This window comes from Rhinolophus hipposideros (assembly GCF_964194185.1).
Source record: "Rhinolophus hipposideros genome assembly, chromosome: 11".
Taxonomy (NCBI): Eukaryota; Metazoa; Chordata; class Mammalia; order Chiroptera; family Rhinolophidae; genus Rhinolophus; species Rhinolophus hipposideros.
Window position 1 is genome coordinate 13,856,461 of NC_138057.1, and position 23,336 is coordinate 13,879,796.

General features: G+C 31.7%; 2 protein-coding genes across 6 annotated transcripts in view; one reads left to right on the plus strand and one right to left on the minus strand.

Moving 5' to 3' along the window:
* IFT74 (intraflagellar transport 74) overlaps window positions 1-23,336 on the minus strand; it is a 71,725-nt gene that overhangs the window by 33,034 nt on the left and 15,355 nt on the right. For both annotated transcript variants that reach the window (XM_081067646.1, XM_081067647.1), the window contains exons 7-11: window positions 22,081-22,140; window positions 20,809-20,870; window positions 5,135-5,273; window positions 4,178-4,240; window positions 464-607 (exon numbers count right to left, since the gene is read on the minus strand). In XM_081067646.1, the coding sequence (XP_080923772.1) occupies window positions 464-607; window positions 4,178-4,240; window positions 5,135-5,273; window positions 20,809-20,870; window positions 22,081-22,140 (468 nt within the window). The remainder of the gene's footprint in view (window positions 1-463; window positions 608-4,177; window positions 4,241-5,134; window positions 5,274-20,808; window positions 20,871-22,080; window positions 22,141-23,336) is intronic.
* On the plus strand, window positions 7,519-18,625 carry LRRC19 (leucine rich repeat containing 19). Of its 4 annotated transcripts, XM_081067649.1 has the most exons (6): window positions 7,544-7,632; window positions 11,940-12,025; window positions 12,899-12,988; window positions 14,197-14,710; window positions 15,370-15,558; window positions 16,081-18,625. In XM_081067649.1, exons 3-6 carry the CDS (start codon window positions 12,908-12,910, stop codon window positions 16,407-16,409), a joined length of 1,113 nt encoding a protein of 370 aa, XP_080923775.1. In that variant the 5' UTR covers window positions 7,544-7,632; window positions 11,940-12,025; window positions 12,899-12,907; the 3' UTR covers window positions 16,410-18,625. The 4 variants fall into 4 exon arrangements, with proteins under 4 accessions (XP_080923774.1, XP_080923777.1, XP_080923776.1 ...); XM_081067648.1 differs by lacking the exon at window positions 11,940-12,025 and having other exon boundaries at window positions 7,519-7,632; XM_081067651.1 differs by lacking the exon at window positions 15,370-15,558 and having other exon boundaries at window positions 7,519-7,632; window positions 16,081-18,619.

Below are 23,336 nucleotides of genomic sequence, written 5' to 3' on the forward strand. Positions count from 1 at the left end.
TAATCACCCTTACTTCATAGGACATTTTCATTCCATTCACTTCATGAAAGCACTGAAAATAACAACCACAAAAAAAAGCAATAGCCTTGAGGCACTTCATTTTCTAAATACAAAGCCCAAAATAAATAATGGAACAGATCTTTAATAAGATTATCGAATTATTTACTGACCAATAAAGAAGAATTTCAAGTTTTCCTTATAAGAATCCAAAACATGAAAGAAAATGGCCAAACTATACATGAAGACCATATAAAATTAGGATTTATGTCAAAAAGTTTATGTGAGAAATCACTTTTACCTAGATTTTCTTGGTCAAGTAGTTCACGTCAATTTAGGTGAAGCTCATATTTCAGTTTTTTAAGACAATAAACTTAATGATTTCTGCTCTATTTATATGCCTTAAATAAATCAACACATTGCCCAAATCCTGACATATTAAAATGAGTATGTTTGTTTTTGCTACCTGCTTAAGCAATCTCTCTCTCTCTTCCATTGGAGATGCCACACTTTTATCTTCTGCAGTCATATGATCTCGATGGGACTCTAACTCATAAAGTTTTTCATACAGCAATATAGCCTCCTGCTTTACCTGGGAGTGTGCTATTTCCTAAAGGGAACAAAAAAAGGGAAAAATTTATTATTTTATCAAAAATTATTTTTAAATAAAAATATTTGAAAATATGTATTTTCAAACAAATATTCATAAGAATAAGGACAAATTTAGACCACCAGCATGTTTAAATAGCACTATCAAGTACCTATAGTATTCAATAATGCTACGAAGCACCTTTCTAAACTGGAAGAATAAAAATAAATATCTGTATACTTTCATAAGCTATTTTCAGTCTAAGATTCACAAGAAGATGGTACCCTTATTTTATTTTCTGAATATAACACCTGAAAAAAGATAAGGGCAACGAGGAAAGAATAAAGAGTCACAATGTATATACAACTTAAACCACAATATCCAATTCAAAGACCAAAGAACTGATCTCTGGAGGGAAAATATTTTCCCCTGAACAGGTCATATATATGCTTTCCCACAATGTTAATGGTTGAATTGTATTCCCCAAAAAGATATACTGAAGCCCTCATCTCTAGTACTTGTGAATGTGATCAAGTTTGGAAATGGGGTTTTTGCAGATTTAGTCAAGTTAAGATGAGGTCATTAGGGTGGACCTTAATCCAGTATGACTAGTGTCCTTAAAGGAAGACAAAAGATACAGGCAGAGACACATAAAGAGAATGCCATGTGATGACTCAGGCTGAGATTGGAGTGACGCAGCTGTAAGTCAAGGAATGAATACCAAGGACTGACGGCCACCACCAGAAGCTAGCAGGGAAGGAGAATCCAGAGTCTCAGAGGGAGCCTGGCTGTGCTGAAACCTTGCTTTTAACTTCTAGCCCCAGAACTGGGAGAAAATTTCTGCTGTTTTAAACCACCCCACAGTACTAGGAAACTAATGCACACAAGCAGAATAGTTGTTCTGCTTGTGTATTCACTACTGTTCTGCTGTTCACAAAGAGAAAATAAGGGATGTGATAATTTTATTAGATGACTAAAATAACTACAGGTGGTGGTGGTGTTATTGGTGGTGGTGGTGATGATGAAGAAAAGGACATCGGAAGCTGTTATTTATTGAGCACTTGTTCCGTCTGTGCCAGGAACTGTACTCCATGTTCTTTATACACTATCTCTAATACTCAAAGCAACTCTGGAAGACAGTGCTATCGTATCTGTTTTACAGAATTTTTCTAAGATAACAGAAATGAAAGTTAATGATGGTAACTGAAACCATGAACAAGATCAAATTCTTAAGAAGGAAGACCACATTTTTTTTTTTTTTTGAAAGCAAAAGAGAAAGAATCTTAAAAAACAAAAAAAAAGTGAACGGGAAATATTTAAAAGTCCATGGGCAAAGGGTTACATATGCCGGTCAAGTAATCGGTCAAGTAATGGATTAGCCACAGATGAAAAGGCATGACCATAAAATACAGATAGAAGAAATGCAGATATTTTGAGGTATCCCTTTTCATAACATCTCCCTCTTCCTTTTGCTTAACCATCCTATACATTTGTTCAAATTGCATCAATAAAACTATTCCTGAAGACTCAAGCTTATGTTGAGCCTTCACCTGATTTTTCAAACTCCTGTGAACTGAGTAAGTAACAATACTTGCACAATAGTAAGCATACAGTAGATATTCAATAAATACTAGTTGAATGATATTTGACATAATGTTTTCTAGAAGAACAAGTAAAAACATACACGGAACCTGGAAAAAGTTAAAAAGTTAAATGTTAATTAGTGACTTAACACTTTCTTGGTTTGAGAATTCTGTGAATTATTTAAAATTCCTGTTATTTTGGGCATACATGTACTGATGTCAAAGAAGAGTGGCATCAATACAAACACTAAGTCCAAGGTTATAGCTTACACCTTTTCCTGCGGAAACTAAATTTGCCAAGAGCATTTGACTCTCTTCCATATGCCCTAAAAAAATATTGAGGAATTGTGAAAGCTGGCTGTGTTAATACTAAGTATTGTTCTTATTCCTTGAAGCATATTTCTATTACCAGAGAGATCCAAGAAAATAAAAACTATGTGTACCCACATATAGACCATCTGATACAAAAACAAAAATTAATATTTTTAAGCAAAATAATTTTTATAGCAAATTTCTAAAAGAATGATTACAAAATACTCAAGCTTATTTCTTTTGCAAGCTAGGTAACAGCAATCTCGTCAATCTACAATGTTACTAATCTTATCATCATATCTACCTGAATCCATAGGCAATAAGGAAAGGCAGGCAAAGTCTGAGGTATAGACAGTATAGTAACATGCAAAGGACATGAAAAGGTAGTTTGCAGAAAAAGAAATACATTGGCCAAAAGTATGTATAAAGAGACACTCAATTTCATGCAAAAATAAATGAAAATTAAAACAAGATAGTAATTTTTACCCATTAAACTAGCAAAAATGGAAAAGGTGGATAATGCTCACTGTAAAAACAGGCACTCTCATAAGTTAGGGAATGGAGTAGAAAATGGAACAATCTTTTTGGAAGGCAACGTGGTAATCTCACAACATTTAAAAGTGTATAATTATTGACGCACTGCAATAAATTTATCTTAAGATATACTCATGTAACAGCATAAAATGTGTGTATTCAGTGCAGCATTATTTATAACCCCAAAAAACTATAAACAATCTATCCATCTATAATGCTGTGTTATAGCCATACAGTGTAATGCAATGCGGTAATTTAAAAATAATGAAAGCTGATATGAATAAATATTTGAGAGAGAATGTTAGGTGAAAAAAAACTAAAAACTGCAGACAGCATAGCAAGTGCGAATGCCACTTGAGGTTTTTCCACAACAATAAAATCAAGTTAAAATTATAGGATTGGTGTGAAGATTAAATGACAATGCTAGTGATAAATGTCAAGAAATCCAAAAAGCACACAGTAAGCGCTCAATAAACGTAAGAGTAATCTACTTACAAGAAGTGGAGTACAGCATTAGGAATAGAGACAGTGGAAATATAATGGCTGTGTGCGATGTCAGAGGGAAAGTGGATGCGGGGGTTGACACAGTGTGAGGGATATAAATGATAAATGTCTAAAATTAGTTTGTTTTGTTCACCTGAAACTAATAAAAAACAAAATAAAACAAAAAACACCTGCATCAGTGAACATAAAAAAAATAAATAAATGTAAAGGTAGTTGTGTCTGGAAAAAGGGGAAAAAACAGGAACTTTTACTTTCATCTTAAAATTTTTTTTACCACAAACATGGTCTGTTTGTGAATTAAAATTGCTTTAAATAAACAAATAAGAAAATAAATGCAAGCTTTTACATCTTTAGTGATGAACTGATGTCTCTTCCCCTTCATATTTTTTTTAGTCTCTTGTTCATGTGTTTAAATTACCACTAGATTTTGAGTTTCCAAGCATACCAAATGACTTTTTTAGTACACAGCAAGTACTCAACAATTGAATCTAATTTTTTACCAAACTAGGATATTTATGGTCCTGAATGGAAAAAAGTTATATTCCTGTAAGTGAATTGCTAAATAAATATGTACCTGAATGAGTTCCATAAATATATTTAGCTGAATTATCTTTTGTAGCTGAGTAATATAGGAACCCTTATTTGATTTTATACTTACAGCTTCCAGACTCTCTTTTTTCATGCTCAGTAAATCTAGTTGCTGTTGCAGTGTATCTAACTCCTAAAAAGAAGGGAGAAAAGCAGACATATGCAAGTCACATTAAGAATAAATTTGTTTCTTTGCTTCTCAACATTTCAAATATAGATGTGATAAATTTTGTAAATATCTTCAACATGTACCTTGTGATTTTACTAGAATTTAACATTCATTATTTCTATTTTTGCCAACTTCTTTCATTGTTCCTAAAACCTTTTCCATGATCCACCTTTAAAAATAGTTTATAAGCCTGTAAAGGTAGCCAGACCTTTTCACAGTGAATCATCATATCACTGTAGTCATCATATTAAATATCAGAACCCCTCAAATTGATGATGTCATTGTTTAAAGTTATTTTTAATTTTGATCTTTTAACCGTGTTTTCTTATCTTTAGCCTAATTCCTTTTTAAAATTAATTTTAAAATTTTTATTGTAGTAAGAACACTTAACATGTACCTAATTTCTTTTAGGGCCAAGATCTATATAGCAATTTACATGGCTCACTCCTAGGGATAAGACCTTAGCATTGATTACTGTGCAGGATCAACTATATTTTGATAGTATTCTGGCATTTCTGTAATACTTTTTCTTCAATGTTTCATTGTATCTTATAAATCCTGTCTAAAGTATAAGTTATATTGTACTGTAAATGAAGGACTATTTGACAAAGAAGAACTACTTTCATTATTGGCATTGGTGAGAACTAATTGTCACTGATTAAGGGACACCTGGGCATGAAAGAACACTAACTTGCAAATCTGAGTCTCCACCACAATTGAATGCTGGGAGGACCTTGTTAAAAGTGAAGACTGATCAGCAGCAGGTCTAGTCAAGCTCTCAGGGAATGCCGCTGCTACCCGTATTTTTGGTAGCAAGATGGCTATATGCCTGGTAAAAAAAGTAGTGATGAGTATTACCTGCAACAATTTCTCATTTGTGGTTTTCATCTCTATGTACTTGACTTGTTTTTCAGGAGACATATTTTTGATAATGCCATCTGCTGCTTGTTTTTCCTGTTCAATTTCTTCTTCTACACTTCTAATTTGTTTCTCCTTCCTGAAATCAAAATTATGCAACATTCTTTATCATATCAAGAGAAAAAAAATCAGTTAATTTTACTCAGGTCCTGATTTCAATGAAATAGGGTACTTAAATTTATTCAACCATAGTTCATGATCTAAAAGTCGTTTCAGATGTACAAAAAAATTTTATTGGACCTGTACAAAATTTGGCTCCATTAGCAAAGACTTATTTTGCGTCTTTCTCTTTGCAACCCCCCAAATGCTTCTATTTCCTTACTTTCCATTTTATTTTACTTTCTTATAAGAAAACAGAAGGTTTATCATGGAAAATCATTAAAGCCTACTACATATGAGGATGCATTTACATTTTTTGTTACCATACTCTCAAAACAAATAAGATAGTTAAATTTTAGAATAATGGTTTTCAAACATCTTTTAGCTACAGAATTCTTTGACTAAATGAAATCTTGTATGGAGGCTTATTATGTAAATCATACAAAGTAACACAGTTCAGACTAAACTGGTAGTAGGGAGACCTATAGTGGAATTTTAAAAATTCATAGCTTTGTATTAATGTGTTTTGCTTAAATTCTCTTTTATCTACTGCTTTAATTAAAATAGGTATTCCACAAATTATCAACTATATTTTAGCTCTGCAAAATAATGTTAATTTTCCTAAAAAGAAAACAGGAACATTACAAGTATAATCATATAAAGTAGTGAAATTAATTACAAACAATAAGCTTTATCGTATAACCACAAGAAATACCAATGATGTGCCACTTATTATCTATGCAAGGCCAATTATCAATAAAGAAAAATTCTGAAAAAAATAGAGGTAAGATGCTAGTTATCATGTAAATACTTCAAGATATACATATAGTTTTCTTGAAGATAAATTTTAGTACTGATATTATAAATTTCTATTTTAAGTTTCAAAATATGATTATCTTACTATTTATTCTCTTTCATGTGTAGATATTAACTTCTACAGTTTTCCCAATTCCTAGCCAAACAGACCCACATATCGCCCCACACTTTTTATACACTCATACTCTATTATAAGATAATCCAAACTCAGAAATTTGCTAAATATCCTCTCCCATTCGGTTGGTTGCCTTCTGTTTTGTTGATGGTTTCTTTTGCTGTGCAGAAGTTCTTAAGTTTGATATATTTCCATTCATTTATTTTTGCTTTTACTTCCCTTGCCTTTGAGGTCAAATTCCCAAAATCCCTCTGAGACCAAGGTCCACAATTTTAGTACCTATGTTTTCTTCTATGTGGGGGAGATTTCACTTTGGGTGAACACACAATGCAATATACAGATGATGTATTACAGAAGTGTACCCTTGAAACCTATATAATTTTATTAACCAATACCACCCCAATAAATTTAAAAATAAATAAAAATAAACTCAGAAATTTTCCTAAAAACATACCATAATAACAAAATAAGTGATGAACATAATGAAACAGACAACCTGGAATTTTTATTTATTTTTCTCACTTTAGTACAGGGAGTGATGTCTATCTTTAAGCCTTAATTACTATAGTATAACAAATGTTTGCTGCTGCTACAATTTATATGGGTATATGGGCTCACAGAACTTTCAAGCAGAAAAGCTCATGTATTTCAATCTTCTTATTTCATAGATTAAGGATGCTGAGTCCAAAAGGAGTTAACTTTTTGGAACTAACTCATTCTGAACTACATGACTACTCACTACCAATAGTGAATTTTAACCATGTTTTTGCCTGATGTGTCTACTGTAGTAGATAGCAACTAATGTTGTACAGTATTGCATTTTAGAGAGGGGAAGTTACAGCAAAAGGAAGGTAACTGATTTTCTGAGGGCCACATTATGGCCAAGTGTTAAGTGTTTTAATGTTTTGAGCACTTTGCTCCTGCTATAACTTGGCAGTAAAACCACCAATGACGGGGTCATAAAAATGAGTAAATAACAAAGTTGAAACTCAGTGGAATACTAAACTTGGTGGTATCTTTTCAACTTCAATCTTTCTAAATACAAAATACCTCTAGGACTAACACTTAAACCACTTTAGCTATATATCTTTCAAAATATGCTTTCTCGAATTTATATACTTAACTCACAAAATAAATTTGTTAATATTTAAATTTGTTAAGAGTAATACACAAGCCACCTTACTTGTTAAAGAAATCAAAGATGACTTGAAGAAATTATTCTTCTAGTCAATCTTTTGCTAAGGAAGTCTAGCCTTTGTTGCCTTTTTTAAATCACCTGTTCATTGGGTACAAAGGTTAAAACAAAGTGAAATGCAATCATATGACATACTTTTCTTTTTAATGGCGGAGAAGAAACAGAATAGATTCCTTAGTACACCAGTCTCAGAGACAAAAGAAAAAAGTAAAGGTAAGATCTTACACATTTACAGGTTTGGTGGCTGTTGCTGCATTTTTTTAAGAAATTGGTTTGTTAAGTCTGTACAAAAATCCTTGCCTTTAATAAGTGATGAGAGAGCAGAAAGTATGACTGTATTTTCACAGTCTATGTTAGAAATACTAACCTGAGACTGGCCAAAAAAATCTTTCCCAAAGAAAGTTATAATGTAAGAAAATTAATTATTTTCCTGACTAAAAAAGGTTTCTCCTATCCAAATTTATAAGATCTTTTTATTTTGAAATATGTTAAACTCAGAGCATTCTGAAGTGACATTAACTTAAAAGCAAATCTGTAAGATGAAAACAACTGGCCATCAGTTTGCAATTGTTGAAATTGGGTGATAACTATTCTCCTTACTTAGAGATATTTTTTCTTGAAATTTTCCATTATAAAAGTTTTTAAATCTGTAATGGTTGATTACAAGAGTGAAGTTAATTGTAAATTAACATCTTACTCCAAATACACTGAATTCTGGCATAAATATCTAAAATATTTAATGGCAAAATTATATATACATTTAACAAAACATGAACAATTGCATCATTTTTTAATTTCGTGGTACATAATAGTCATATAAAGCAAATAACGAAAAACTAAGAAAACTGTACTTAAAAACTGCAGTAAGGACAACATTATTTATTTTTGAATAGTTACCATTTCCCTTTGTGTAAAGCTTTTTTCTTTATTGTAGGTATGTAAAAGGATGCTTAATTTGGTGAAATAATTAAAAGAAAGTGATATTCCATTTGTTCTCTATTTTTTAATCACTAAATTTAAACCCAAATATCACTTCAAAGTAAATTTCAAATTGAGAAAACAATCCTACAGGGAGAATAAGGTGATAACAACTGTCTTCTTTTTAAATTAACTTTTTAAATAGGGTAAATTGATTCAAGGACAATTTCTGCATAATCTACTGGCTAGTTTCTCTGCCAATCAATTTTCAAAATAGCCAATAATGCTAGTAACAAATACTTTAGTCTAGGGATTTATCTATTCAGTGTCGTGATGGTCAACATCCACTTCCTCTCTCAATCTTTCCCCTCTCAAAAGACACACAAATACTACATGAAAAGCTCCATAGACCGTGGGTCTCAATCAATGCATTTCATAGCTTTAGACCTAACAATGCTTTGCATTGCAACTTTGTTGAAAGCCTTCTTGTACAGAATCTACCTTAAGCTCTGAGTATACCGTGTTTCCCCGAAAATAAGACCTAGCCAGACGATCAGCTCTAATGTGTCTTTTGGAGCAAAAATTAATATAAGACTGGTCTTATTTTATTTTACACCAGGTCTTATATAATACAATATAAAATAAAAATAAAAATGAAATAGTATAATATAATACCGGGTCTGATATAATATTATATCATATAATACCGGTCTTATATTAATTTTTGCTCCAAAAGACGCATTAGAACTGATGGTCCGACTAAGTCTTATTTTCGGGGAAACACGGTATACTGCTTCTAACTCTAAAATTAATCAAATAGAAAGAAAAAAAGATTTCTAATCCTTATAATTTTATTTCCTTTAGCACACTGGAGAGAACAATTATTAATATTAAACAGAAGATAAAGATAATAAATAAAAGATGACCCTATCTTCATTTCCACATAGGCTCACAGTCCGGCCTGACCTCCATTACTTTCTTCAGCTGCTTCTAGTCCATATCAATTCTTCACTTAATTTTCTTGGTAGCCTATTTGCTTCCTTTAATGATCCCTATCCTAGTTATTTCTGAAAACATAGCCCTTCTCATCATTACCTTACTCATCACTACCTTACTCAAATTTGAATCCTACCAGAGACATCAGTAAGAACTTCACTACACCACTGAGAAATACTGAAAGAAGCCGTGAAGAGGCTGCACACTTATTCCTAGAGATCACTAAACATGGGTAAAATACCTTTTAAATATAGGAGTATGATTTAGGGATCCCCTTTTTGTGGGTTATGGGCTGGAATAAGTGATAAGTTGAATTCATTTCTGACTCTAAAAGGGATTCTACTATGATCTATCTATATCCAAGTTGTGAAATCTAGGAGCAACAGGAGCTTTTTTCTAACAAATTTAATTTAACTACAGAAAGGGAGAAAGTAGAAGGGGAATAATCATACGACAAAGAGGAGATTATCTGGAATAGACCAGTATCAAAATAATGAAATACCTCATTGTAAGGAGGTAGCAGACTTTAGTAATTTAAAATGAGTCTTGCTCATTCTGAATAGTTTTCTACTCCCTGCTCTGATGGAATAAACTTTCTCTTAAAAATCGTAAGTAACTAATTACAATATATGCTGTAAGAAGGCTCAAAAGAAAAATAGGACCTATATTTTAGAAAACCAATAAGGATGATAATAACAGGATATATTCATATATTTCAGCATAATTTTAAACTTGCAGCATAGTTTTTAAAGTTGGCTTTAAAAAAACAGATAAGAACAAGAAATATCAAGGTCATGAATAAAATGACTAAATGAAAGTAACTACAGAGGGTGCCAAAAAATGTATACACATTTTAAGAAATGAAAAAACTATATTAAAATTGTAATATAATGAATGACGCTAGCATTCATTTGATTAATGCCATCTTTTGAGCGAACGTCATACTACACATTGCTATTGCAATTCAATTCAACTTCGAAAAGTAATACATAGATAACATCTCTTAAAATGTGTACATTTTTTGGCACCCCTGGTATTTAGCAAGAAGAATTTACTCAAGTAAATGGCAATTTCCAGTTACAGATGGCATGCTGAATGTACCTAGTAACTTTGACTCCTGCCCCAAACCGGACTACAATGAAAATAAAAGGTAGTAAGGACTATAAACTCAGAAGGACAAAAGAGAATGGAAAGAGGCAATAGCAATAAAACTTGGAAACCAGAAAGTTAATAGTTAAATGGAAACTGACTGGGAAAGCAATTTTCCCAAGCCAGCAGGGTGGAAAGCTGAGAAGTCACTTGATTTATAATGCAGAATGCCTAAATGGTGCAGAAATCAACAGCACCAGGCGTTCTGGAAGTAGAGAAGTAGTGGGCTAAAATATAGTTGAAAGTCTTCGGCCCTGCCTCTTCCCAGGCAGGTAAAGCTCTTTTCCTACATAAACAGAAAATTGAGGCTTTTTTCCCCTCAGAGCCAATAGGACAAAGGGGATCTGGGCACTAGGCACCAGTGAGTGCAGGACCATTATGCTGAAAACAGAGAAAGTTCAAGTTTACACACAATTACTGAGATAAATTACAAACCAATTACTGAGATAAATCTACCTTTTCACCACTCAGCTCTCAGAATGCTGGCCACCTGGCCTTATTTGCTCAAGCAGATTAGAAAAGTCATTTTGGGGAATCCAACTAGCCCAAGAGGAAAATTCTGAAGATAATGACATTTAGAAAACAGTCCAGAAAAGTTTACCCTATAGTAAGGTTTACAGTTCATGAGACCCACATAAACGCAGTTTCCAACCAGCTTCCTCGTTTCCCACTCTTACATGGAAGACCCAAACTAAATATTAACAGACACAGGAAGAGAGAAAGCCTCTAATATAAAGAATAGTGACCAAAATAAACTGAAAAAGCATAACATGAGGACACAGAGGCTATTCAAGGAAAAAGAAAACAACACAGATACAAGACACAATAAGAAAAGAATACATTCATGCCACAGGATATTATTAAAGAAAATTTTCATAGAACAAAAAGAGCTCTTAAAATTAAAAAAAAAACAACACAGGGGAAAAAAACAACTTTTAATAGAAGAGTTTGAAGATATCTCCTAGAAAGCAGAGCAAAAACACACAGAAATAAAATGTATAGGAGAGTAAAGACAAAAAATTAGAAAATCCTTATAGGAGGTTAAACACCCAATTAAAGTAGTAGAAAAAGAAACGAGATTTTAAAAAAGAAAGAAAATAATCATCAGTGAAATAACTCAGAAAATTTCCCAGAATTTGGGGGACAGCTTCCAGATTGAAACAATCCACCAACTACCCAGTTTCATGAATGAAAACACTCTTGTAAAGAATAATGTAATTTCAGAATATTGATTTTAAAAGCTTTGGCAGTTAAGAGGCAAGTTACATAAAATGATAAAGAATTAGAATGACATAGCATCACAGTTCTTAACAGTAACACTAGACACCCAAAGCAATGGGACAATGCTTTTCCTCAACATTTTGAGGGAAAATTATTTCCTACTTAGGATTCTATTTTTAGCCAAATTATCTTTCAAAGTCTAAAAAAAAATTTCCCTCCTACATCCCTCTATGAAGCTACTCGAGGAAACTCCATTGGAAAAAAAGGCACTACTCCAAGACAGGCATTCTAGAAAACAGGAATCCAGTAATAAAGACAAAAGGTAATCTCTACGACGAGGGTGGAGGGAAAGCGTAAGTCAACAGCCGTGTACAGGGCCTAGTGATCCGCTCACCTCAATTACAGCACAGGAGCAGGCTCTGGGGGAGAGTTCTTTTAAGGAGACGAAACATATTAAATATCTACCATGCAAAACCTATTGAGTGATTTGCTAGGAATAAGTTTGAGTATAAATTTATGAAAAAAGAAAACAAAGCACATGATAAAAAGAGTACAATTAATTTAGTGAAAGAATGTGAATAGGAACAGAAAAGTAATCTTGTTACATAGGTCCATCAGACAGCATTTATACATTCATGACAGTATAAACACGGAATATGCATCTAACCAAAATTAGAACTATGTTTGGAGAATGAAGAGACAGGAAGTATATATTTGACATGTTAAGCTGAAGGTAGGGAGTGTTTGAAAGGGAGCAGAAGACTCATCTCCCACAATTGTTAAGTCAATGGATAATACCCATAAATGGCAACTAAAATAGAAAAATCAAGAAGTAGCAACATAAAAATACACAGAAACACACACATGTATAAATATATATCCTTCCGGACTTTCTTTTGCGTACATATATTTTAAAATTTTAAAGTATATTAAAATTTACTTCAATTGTTTTGAAGTTCCTTTCAATAGATTTAGGCACTACTGAGACACCCTACAAAATACTATCTTCCATTCCTCATAGGAGCTTTCCAGATTCTTTAGAGTGCAGGGACGGTGAAGGAAAATGTAGTTTCACATTTTACGTATTTGAAGAAAAATATTGATTTAAAAGGAGAAAAAAGAAAATCAAAATGTCCTCAATAATCTCTAAAGTTCTAGTCTCCTATTGAGATGAAAATAGTCTCTTTTCTATCAGGCCTGCGATATGAAAACCACATGCATCCTGATCTTGTTTTGGTCTCTCTACATGCCATTATTAACAGATGAAAGCCAGACTTCTAAAACAGTAAGTTTTGCAAAAATCAAGCTAGTGAAATTATTTTCAAATGGACACTTTTTTTTTTTTACATTTAGCAAACTATTCCAAGGCGATAAAGGGAAGCAGGAACAAACAAAACAAAAACCTAAGCTATCAAAACTAACTCTTTTGGTAGCTATGTATATTCAATATCTGTGATCTCTGAGCCAGATTCTAATCTGCCAAAAGCAGTCTTCATTTTTTCTTAAACTGAGTTCTTCAAAAATTGACAAAAGAAGAAAACTGTAAATTCTTCCTATAAAATCAGAGATTAGTTTCAAGACATAAAATTCACACTTTAAAATGTAGGAAACCTTTTTAAAACCACATATTTATGAGAAAAATTGTTGTTACATTATGATTATTGCGGAGATATTTCAATGGCAAAAACAGTCAAAACATGAACGATTTCTTTGGATCTATAGCCACATAAGGAAAGTACTTCTTCATGTTGCCTGGCTCTTTAAATTCAATACATGGTTCAATTCCTGCTATATTTTCTTTTAAAACAATGAACTTTGAGCTGTTCAGTCTATTCAGTTATATAATATTATTTCTTAATTAAAAAATGATAAACATAGGGTTGGTAGCCCTGCTGATTTAAAAAAATTACATATTTTAAACTACGTAAGGTGTCAAACAAGCACTAAACTTATCGGGGTGATTAATTCATAAGTTACATAAAGGTCTAATCACTATTGTACACCTGAAACTAATATAATATTGTATGTCAACCTTAATTGAAAAATAAAAATATATATAAAGAATATAGTAATACTAGATTTAAAAAACTACATATTTTAAAATATTTTCCTCATTATAAATGTCAATCTTGCACAATGAAATACTAAATAAGTTAACTGAATTATTATTCATTTTGTATTTCCAAATAAATAAATGGGAATATTCCAATATTCTTTAATGATTATGTAACAACAGTTGGAAAATACCTGTATGACAAACTACAATCTCCTTGCTCAATTATAAGTATCAGAATTTCCTGAATCTTCAGTATTGCATTCCAATAAAGAAAGAAAAGAATTTGCTTTTCCTTTTTCACACTATAACACCAAAAATTAGATACATTTTTTTCTAAGTTATTTACTTCCAATGTTTAATTGCCTGGATATAAAAATCTTTTAATTCTGTTAACATTTTTTCTGATTAATGCATTTCTAATTGTTTTTCTCTTTTAGGAAGTCAAATTTAATTTCACTGAAAAGAATTATTCTTTGATTCCAGCAGATATCAATAAAGATGTTACCATACTTGATCTCAGTTATAACCAAATTACTCTGAATATTAGAGACACAAGTGTTCTACAGAGGTATTTTTTACTCAAGGAGCTCTATTTGACTGAGAATAACATCATTATCCTACATAAAAATAGTTTCGGTAATCTCTTCAATCTAAAAATTTTAAATATCTGTAGAAACTCCATCCGCGTAATTCAACAGGGTGCATTTATCGGCTTAAATAAACTAAAAGAGTTATATCTTTGCCAAAACAAAATATTACAACTGAATCCTGATATATTTGTGCCTCTAAAAAACCTGAAACTTCTGAATCTGCAAGGCAACCTGATAAGCTATTTTGATGTACCTCCATTGTTGCATCTGGAATTCATCATTTTACATGGAAACCCATGGAACTGCTCTTGTGGTCTATTGAGTTTGCAGAACTGGTTGAACACATCAAATGTGATACTAGGTAAGCAATCATAATTTAAGTTAATCAAAACCAAAATGTGATGGATTTTTGGTTGTTTTTACCCCAGCAAAATCTCTCATTTCATTTTTTAAAGAAAAGGAAACTAATTTTGTTTAAAGGAAATAGAAACACTGAAAAGTTATTGTTACATAGGTGCTTTCCCTCTTGCATCTCCAGAAAGCAGATGAAGAAAAACAGAAATTTAAGTGTTCTATATATGTCTGATGATGCTGTCACTTCATGTATCAGGTTTGCATTTTCAATACCTGACTAATTTCTTAAGTACTTCCTTTTCTTAGGTTATCCTGCCAGAGAGTAGACAAAAACCAGTGCCTACTTTCTTAACTGTATATCATGCTCTGCCTGAGATCCAGATTTTCACCACAATCTTTATCAAGACATCTTTACTAACACAAACTAAACAATAAACAAACTATATTCTGCACGTAAACTATATTCATAAAATAACTTAGTAAACAGGAATGTGCATCTTTCCCTCATGTTGCCAGGCAATACAAGAGTTTCTCATAATATCTAACAATCACATAAATATGTCAAAAATTCTAGATAAAATTATGAAATGTTAACCATAATAATTTATTAATCATAATAATTTCATTTTCCATGAAAATCTTAATTTATTCTTTCTGATTTCCTAGAAAATGAGAATATCACCATGTGCAGCTACCCAGATATCCTGAAGTGCTACAGTATCAAAACAGTACCTTATAATGCTGAGTGCTACTCAAAATTTCCTTCACCTATAACTGAAGATCTTTATATTAATTTTCAGTCCATTAGCAATTCAACATTTAATAGCTCTTTGAACAACTTAACACGAAACTCAGGTAATATACTGGTTTTGAATATTAATATTGCTGAAGGTCACATACTAACTAAACTAAGGTAGTTCTCATTATTTTTCTACATTTTAAGTTTCTAGAAACAATGTAAAAGAACAATTCCTCATCTCAACAAAAGATTGACAAAATCCTGGGTTTCCAAACTAGGCTCTGCTAGTTACCAACCAATAGCTTGCCACGAGGCAAACTATGTAACTTTTCTTGGCTTTAGTTTTAACTAGTCAAGTCACAATTTTGAACAGGTATAAATCAATAATGCTCCTAGGTGAATGAATAAACAATAGCTGCAAAGACAGGAGTTATTTTGAAAAAAGGTATTCTTTCACCACACTATGAAATATCTTTATTTATTGTAGTTTTAGTAAGTTTGGCTTAAAGAAAATTATAATGTACATTGATTTCTAATACTGATATTGGGGAGTAACATTAGGACGTAATTATTAATATTTTTTTGCCAATTTAACAAAATATCTCCTCTCTTTCTCTATTCTCGGTATTGCATTTCAGAACATGAACCTCTTGGAAAAAGCTGGGCTTTTCTCGTTGGTGTGGTAGTCACGGTACTGATTACTTCACTCATCATTTTTTTTGCTATCAAATGCCCACTCTGGTATAATTTTCTGCTTAGTTACAATCACCACCGCCTGGAAGAGCACGAAGCACATGCTTCTGAAGATGATTTTACTGGATACGCAAGTTCTCTGTCACAGATATCAGATACAAACTCCGCAGAAACTATGGTAATATTTGAACAACTACATTCATTTGTGGAAGATGATGATGGGTTTATTGAAGACAAATATATAGACAGTCATGAACTACATGAAGAAAATTAACTTCTTTCAATGTTTGAATCTTTAAAAAGGTTAGCAGTTCACTCAGTGTAGACAGAGAGATTTCGATATGTGACATACCAAACTATAGTCAGTAGACCTTCATATTAATTGCAACACAGATAAAGCTTACAAAATAATGTTTTTATCATTGGTATTGAGAAAGTTGGTCCAGATAGAGTAACTGACACTTGTCGGTAGCTAAGTTACAATACTAGTATTACTATTCTAGGCAGTATTCAGGAGACCATACTCGTATATATATATTAGTAAAAAAAGGCCTAATGTAAATTATTCATTAATTAAAATTAACTAATTCTCACATTAACTCAGATATTTGTTATAACACACATTAAATTAAAGTTTTACTGGTTGGAATCAGTAGAGAAATAAAGGTTTTGGATTTATATCATGAGTCAGAGTAATTGGAAAATATTTTTTTAAATGCTTCCTGAATTAGCACAACAAATACCCTGAAAATGGAGTAGCAATTTAAAGCACGGGCACAATTACCAGGCACAATCCCTAATAAGTTACTACTGTTTCTGGTTATATATAAAGAAAGGCTGTCACCATAACACAAGATCGTCACAATTGAATAGTACGGTGGCTTCCAAAGTGGGTATCACAATCATCTATAAATCTTATTTAACGAAAGACACATTTCTGCCTCTCTTTGGGAAATTTTTATTCTAATGAGTCTGTGCTGGCGCCGAGAAATCTGCAGTTGGTCCATGGACAGCTGCTATTTAGGATTCTGTAGATAGAGGAATGTCTCCCAAATTGTTTTCTTAAACATTAATTTCCAAAGAGACATTCCAAAGTATTTACAAGGGCAAAAAAAAAAAAAAAAAAAAAAAAAGGCACATGGTCAAATTACTACAGAATAACCACAGGAAATACTGGGTTTAATAAGTGAAACAATATTCTATAGGACTCATCCACAATTTTATTAAGCTAAACTGCTCTCTGCTCTTCAAAAGCAAATATCAAGATTTTCCAAATTACTTGACATTAAAACCTTTTCTTTGAGGTATGCCTACTAAGAACTCATAAGCACAATAAAGGTCCAAAGAACATAGTTTGAAAAACACTGGCCTTGAGACTATCATAGGAAGAGTCTAAAGTGAATTAGTTGCCAATTCCTTATAATCAATTGGCTGTAATTATAATTTAATAACAATGCAAACAGTGGCATTAAATGCTGTAACAAATTATCATTTTTACCTTCCATATATGGGAAAGTTAAATGTATTTATCTGTATCTTTTAGAGGAAAATATCTTCAAAACACTGAAATATAGTTATGGATGAAATAATGATTTCATATTTCAATATAATAAAGTTTTTAAAATGTGTATCTACTTGGTAGTTTCTTAGGAAAAAGACACTAGTATGTTGCATTCTGCAGAACAGTCATCTTAAAAGATATATCAATAGTAAATTCAGTTCAAATGTCTACTGAGGAAAATAAAAACTGTTTAGGATGATATACCCTGTGAAACACAAGACAAACTCATTTACCAGGCATATTTGCTTGTGTTTATAGAAACATGTTTTCAATAAAGGATATAAATGCTTTACATGTAATATTTCCTAATAGATAATATCAGTTGTACTTTAATGTTTTCAATCTCAAATATGAGTGAGGCAATAGAAACACGCATCATTTTCTAAATAATCTACCGTTTTACCAAAATATCATTCTCTAATTTGAGAGGCAAATATTAATATTGGAGAAATAGAGTAAAATGAAATATAATTATGAATCAGCAAAGACTATGTTAATCTCTTATATTGAAGAGCCTCTTATACTTGGATATGGGGTATTCAATAAATATCTGACTTACCAGAAATAATGGTTTAAAATTATAATTACATATGCTTTTAAAAGATAACTGATTTTGACTAATACCAAACTAGAAAACTATAGACATCAGAACTGGAAGAGAATCATTAGTTCAAGCAGCCATGTGAAACTGAATTAAAGCCAGATGTCTAACTATTGTAATATATTAAGGGAATATATTATAACCAACTTATTATGCATAAATGTTCCCTAATAAACCAGATGGTCATACCACACTAAATGGTGGTGCTAAAATAGAAGAGAATGAAAACAGAAGTTTTTTACACCTGCCTTTTCAAGGTATAGCATTTACTGCTCCCTTTGACTGAAACCTATGTAATTTTACTAACCACTGTCACCCCAATAAATTTAACAAATAAATTTTAAAAAATTGAAAAAATATTTTTCCTTAACCAAATGAACCCAATAGACATAAAATCCTATGACAGTCTTAAATTTATAATCTGGGAGTTATCACTTTGGATGTAGTATCTATAAAACATGTATATATAATATTTATAAATCTGACCTGGGTATTATATCACTCTGTAGATAAATGAAATAAATGAGGACCTAAATGTTCTAAATGCTATAAGGTCTTCAACAGGTTTTTTTTTTTTTTTTTTCCAACAGGTTTATTACTCTTATTCTTTAGGTACCTCAGAGAGCATTTTATATACAATAAGTGATAAATATTTACATTGAATGGTTTAAAACTAAACAACAAAAAGGCAAGTTTTTAAAGTATGAGCTTGTTCACCATAAATAGGGACTTTTCTCTATAAAATGAAAGACTTCCACTATTTACCATTTTTAAGACAGCACTTTATAAGCAGCATAAAATGATAGATGGAGAAAAAAAGAGATTTGTTTTTACTAAACAGATGAATTATATATTTATCTGTAAAATGTTTTATTTTAACATCCTATTCTTCGTCAAATATTTACTGTACAAACACAGGTAACATGACAGTGTATTTGTTACCGAATTTTGGTAATTTTGGTTAATTATTATCATTGCTCTCAAAGAGATTAATATTAATAAATTTCTGGGACAAAATGTACGTATGTACAAAATAGATCACCTTCTGTTTGCATATCCTTGGACAGTATTTAATTAAGGTGAAGAAGTTGATGAAGAATAATTATGTTAACCACTGCTATTGTCTGAGTATTTTCATCCCTCTAAAATTCATGTTGAAATCCTAATCCCTAAAGGTAATGGTATTAGAGGGTGGGGCCTTTGAGAGGTGATTAGGTCATGAGGATGGAGCCCTCGCGAATGGGATTAGAGCCCTTATAAAAGAGACCCCAGAGCGTTCTCTAGACCCTTCCTCCATGTGAGGACACAGCAAGAAAGTGCCAGGTATGAAACAAGATGAGGGCCTTTGCCAGAATGGGACCATGCAGGTGCCTTGATCTTGGACTTCCAGCGTCCAGAACTCTGAGCAACAAACTCCCATTGCTTGTAAGATACCCAGTGTATGAAATTTTGTTACAGCAGCCAAATGGATTCAGACAACTGCATCACATCTACTTATTATCTTTGTAGGCATTACTGTCATGGCCACAGTCACCATGTTATTAAAGTCAAAGTTACTTGGTATTTGGTCTTTAACCAGATAATACATCAGATGCACATATGACGCATACCTATGATATAGATTACAAATAAAACCATTAATTATCAATAATTGGATAATGTAAGAAATAATAAAATACTGTAAATAGCCCACTAATAAAACACCTTTCATTAGGCTGGGGATTAAATCTCATAATTCAAATTAGTTAAAAGTTAAAATTACAAATGGCAGACATGCAGATGTTCTTACCCATCTCAGATTTAAACGTCTAGAAGTAAAAATTTAATTTATATAATCTATGTAGTAATTTTATTTGTACAGGATGTGGGTGCTTAGCGGTAAATAAAGATGATAAATGTGTATAAAATAATGTTTGTGTTGCAAATATTCAACACTTTTTAAATAAAAAAATGCAACAGGGAAAAACATTTAAAAATTTTCATAAGGAAATAAATGACTCAGAAGTTAAACTACCGGGGGTGGACAGGTGGCTCAGCTGGTTACAGCACGAGCTCTGGGCAACGGGGCTGCCAGTTGGATTCCCACGTGGGCCAGCGAGCTGTGCCCTCCGCAACTAGAGTGAAGTCAATGAGCTGCCGCTGAGCTCTACAGTGTACAGATGACTCAACTGGTTGGAGCGCATGCTCTCAACCACAAGGTTGCCGGTTTGACTCCTGAAAGGGATGGTGGGCTGCGCCCCCAAGCAACTAACAATGGCGACTGGACCTGGAGCTGAACTGCACCCTCCACAACTAAAATTGAAAGGACAACAACTTGACTTGGATGGAGCTGATGAGTCCTGGTTAATACACACTACTATTCCCCAATAAGAAGTCCTGGAAATACACACTTGTCCCCCAATAAAGTCCTGTTACCCTTCCCCAATAAAATCTAAAAAAAAAAGAACAAGTTAAACTACCTAATATAGTTCACTTATAAATTGATTTCATTTCTAAATGAATTGTACTTACGATTGTCTTTCAGTAAATATTATATCCATACTTTGTGTTTCTCGATCATTTTGAGCTTTAAGCTGAATAGAGAGTTAACACAGAAGTTATTGATAAGAAATTACCATTAAACCAAACTATTGTTTGAAAGGTTATTTATTCTGGTTATGAACTAATTGAGAGATTATTATAATAATCCTAATGCCACATGCAAAGTGTAAAAAAAATAGTGTTTGCTTCAATTAACAAACCAGATAAAAAGAAACTCTTTTACACAGGCATTGTAATCTCACACCAAAAATATTCATTGTTTTGTAGTGATTTGTCAAATAATCCCATGTAAACTTAATTTATGTAAACCAAATGTCAAGGATTTATTAGGTGTTTAACAGTTGGTAATAATATGTTGAATTTATACCCAACACAAGTTTTATTCTTAAATCATTCAGAGTTTTACCTGAGTATTTTGGTTGACTCTACCTGCACATTCAGCTTAGAATTTGGACCTACCCGAAATAACTGACAAAACACATAAATAAGTTTTTACTTTTTTTATCTAGCATTAAAAATAGTTTTCAAATTGGGAATTCTATGTTCTTAAAGCTAGGAAAAAATTCACTATATTAGCATGCTTTTAGAACCCTAATTCAGAAGAATCATTTTATAAATTTTATTCTTTCCTAGAATAGTCTATGATTTTGCAAATAAAATATAAGGGATGCAAGTTATAAGTTGTATATGATTTTCTTCCAAGTGTTTATAAACAAAATAAGCTAGCTACTAACATTTTATTGTTTTCTACCAAATAATAAGAATGTTGAACACAAAATCTCATTTATCAATCAAAAGTAGCATTATATCTGGCATCTTATGATAATTATTAATTTTTCTCCCTTTCTTATAAAATTCTTATAAAATTATAAGGGTGCCATAGTATCTCCAATGAGTACTCAGCTCCATTTGTGCAAATATTAAACTGGAAGTGTTACAAACTAATTTATATACAAGGAAATAAAGATAGGACTCCCTAAGTAATGCTGAGTACAAGACCAGTTCAAACATAGCCTTTAGAAGGACACTCAAGTATCCACTTGAGAGAGCCAAACAAGAAGAAGAAATTTTAAAAAGGGCAATGAAGGGAACTCAAGACTAATAGTGGTATTTAAAATCAGAGTAATACCTATTTCCAATATCCAGTCAGTCTATAAAGTTTTATGAAACTATTTCTAGATATAAATGTTTTGTTTTGGAGGATACGATCTTTGTAGATCTGTTGCTTATACATTTTCTTACCATGTTGTAATCATTCATTACTTCTTCCATTTCAGTATTGGTGTTAAGTTTGTCGACCAACTAAAACAAATGCAAAAAAAAAAAAACCACCACATGCTATTAGTCGTTATACATTTTCTCTATAATTCATAATATACATATTCATTATTACAAATAAGGAATAGTCATTTAAGTATTAAGTATTAATACTTCCAAGTATTTTGTCTTCTAGGATAAAAAAAAAATTTTGAGCTACCTAAGTAAGTATACACTGTGCGATTGGCCAATCAATAAACTACATTTTTAGGAATGTAAAAAAGTGAGCAGTGATGAACAACTCTTCCTGCAGATTGTACCTTGAAGAGAGCTCTCTTCTCTGAGATGTCTGAGCTTATAAAGAAGGGCCTAAAGAAGATAAAAGTTGGGGGAAGACCTTTCTTTTTCTCTCTTTTTTCAGGGGAGATGGGTGTTAACAGAGTTACAAATTTATACCAGTGAAAATGTAAAATGATTTTCTTGGTTTTCTAAAAATAAAAAAATAAAAAACAACAGGATAAGGCACAAATCAAACACTAATAAGCCTACTTCAAAAAGTACGGCAATGATAGCAACAGCTAACATATTTACCTTGTGCTAAACACTATTTTAAGTGTATTATATGTATTATTTCACTTAATTTTCTTAGTTTTCTATGAAATAGATGTTATTGTCAATATTTTGCAGATAAAGAAATTTAGTAAGTTGTGGAGCCAGAATTTGAACAGGAAAGCTACTAAAAGCAAATTATTTGAATGTAATTGAATCTAAAATATTAAGCTTTATTAATGTAACATATGCTAGTACATATCACATTTTTATTTGTGATATAAATAATAAGTGTTAATAAGACCTAGTATTTACTTCATGCTTATTATACACTAGAAACTTGGCTAAGTGCTTTTTCTGTATCAGACATTAGCTCATTAAATCTATGAACAGGATACTTTACACATTATGAACACTTTTATACTAAGTAATTTACCTAATGCATTCTAGTACAACTAAAATCCCTTTCATCTAATGTCATTTCATATTTTATAAAAATCTCTCATATTTAGAACAGAACATTTACTAAAAAATTTGCGCTGAATATTAAGCCATATAAAATGTTTGTTATGGATTATATAGTACAACAAATTTAAAAATTGCAATATATTATATTTGGCAAAGTTTTGTTTATAAGTACAATATAACAATATCCAATAGGTATATCAGAATATACCTGCTCATTATAATAG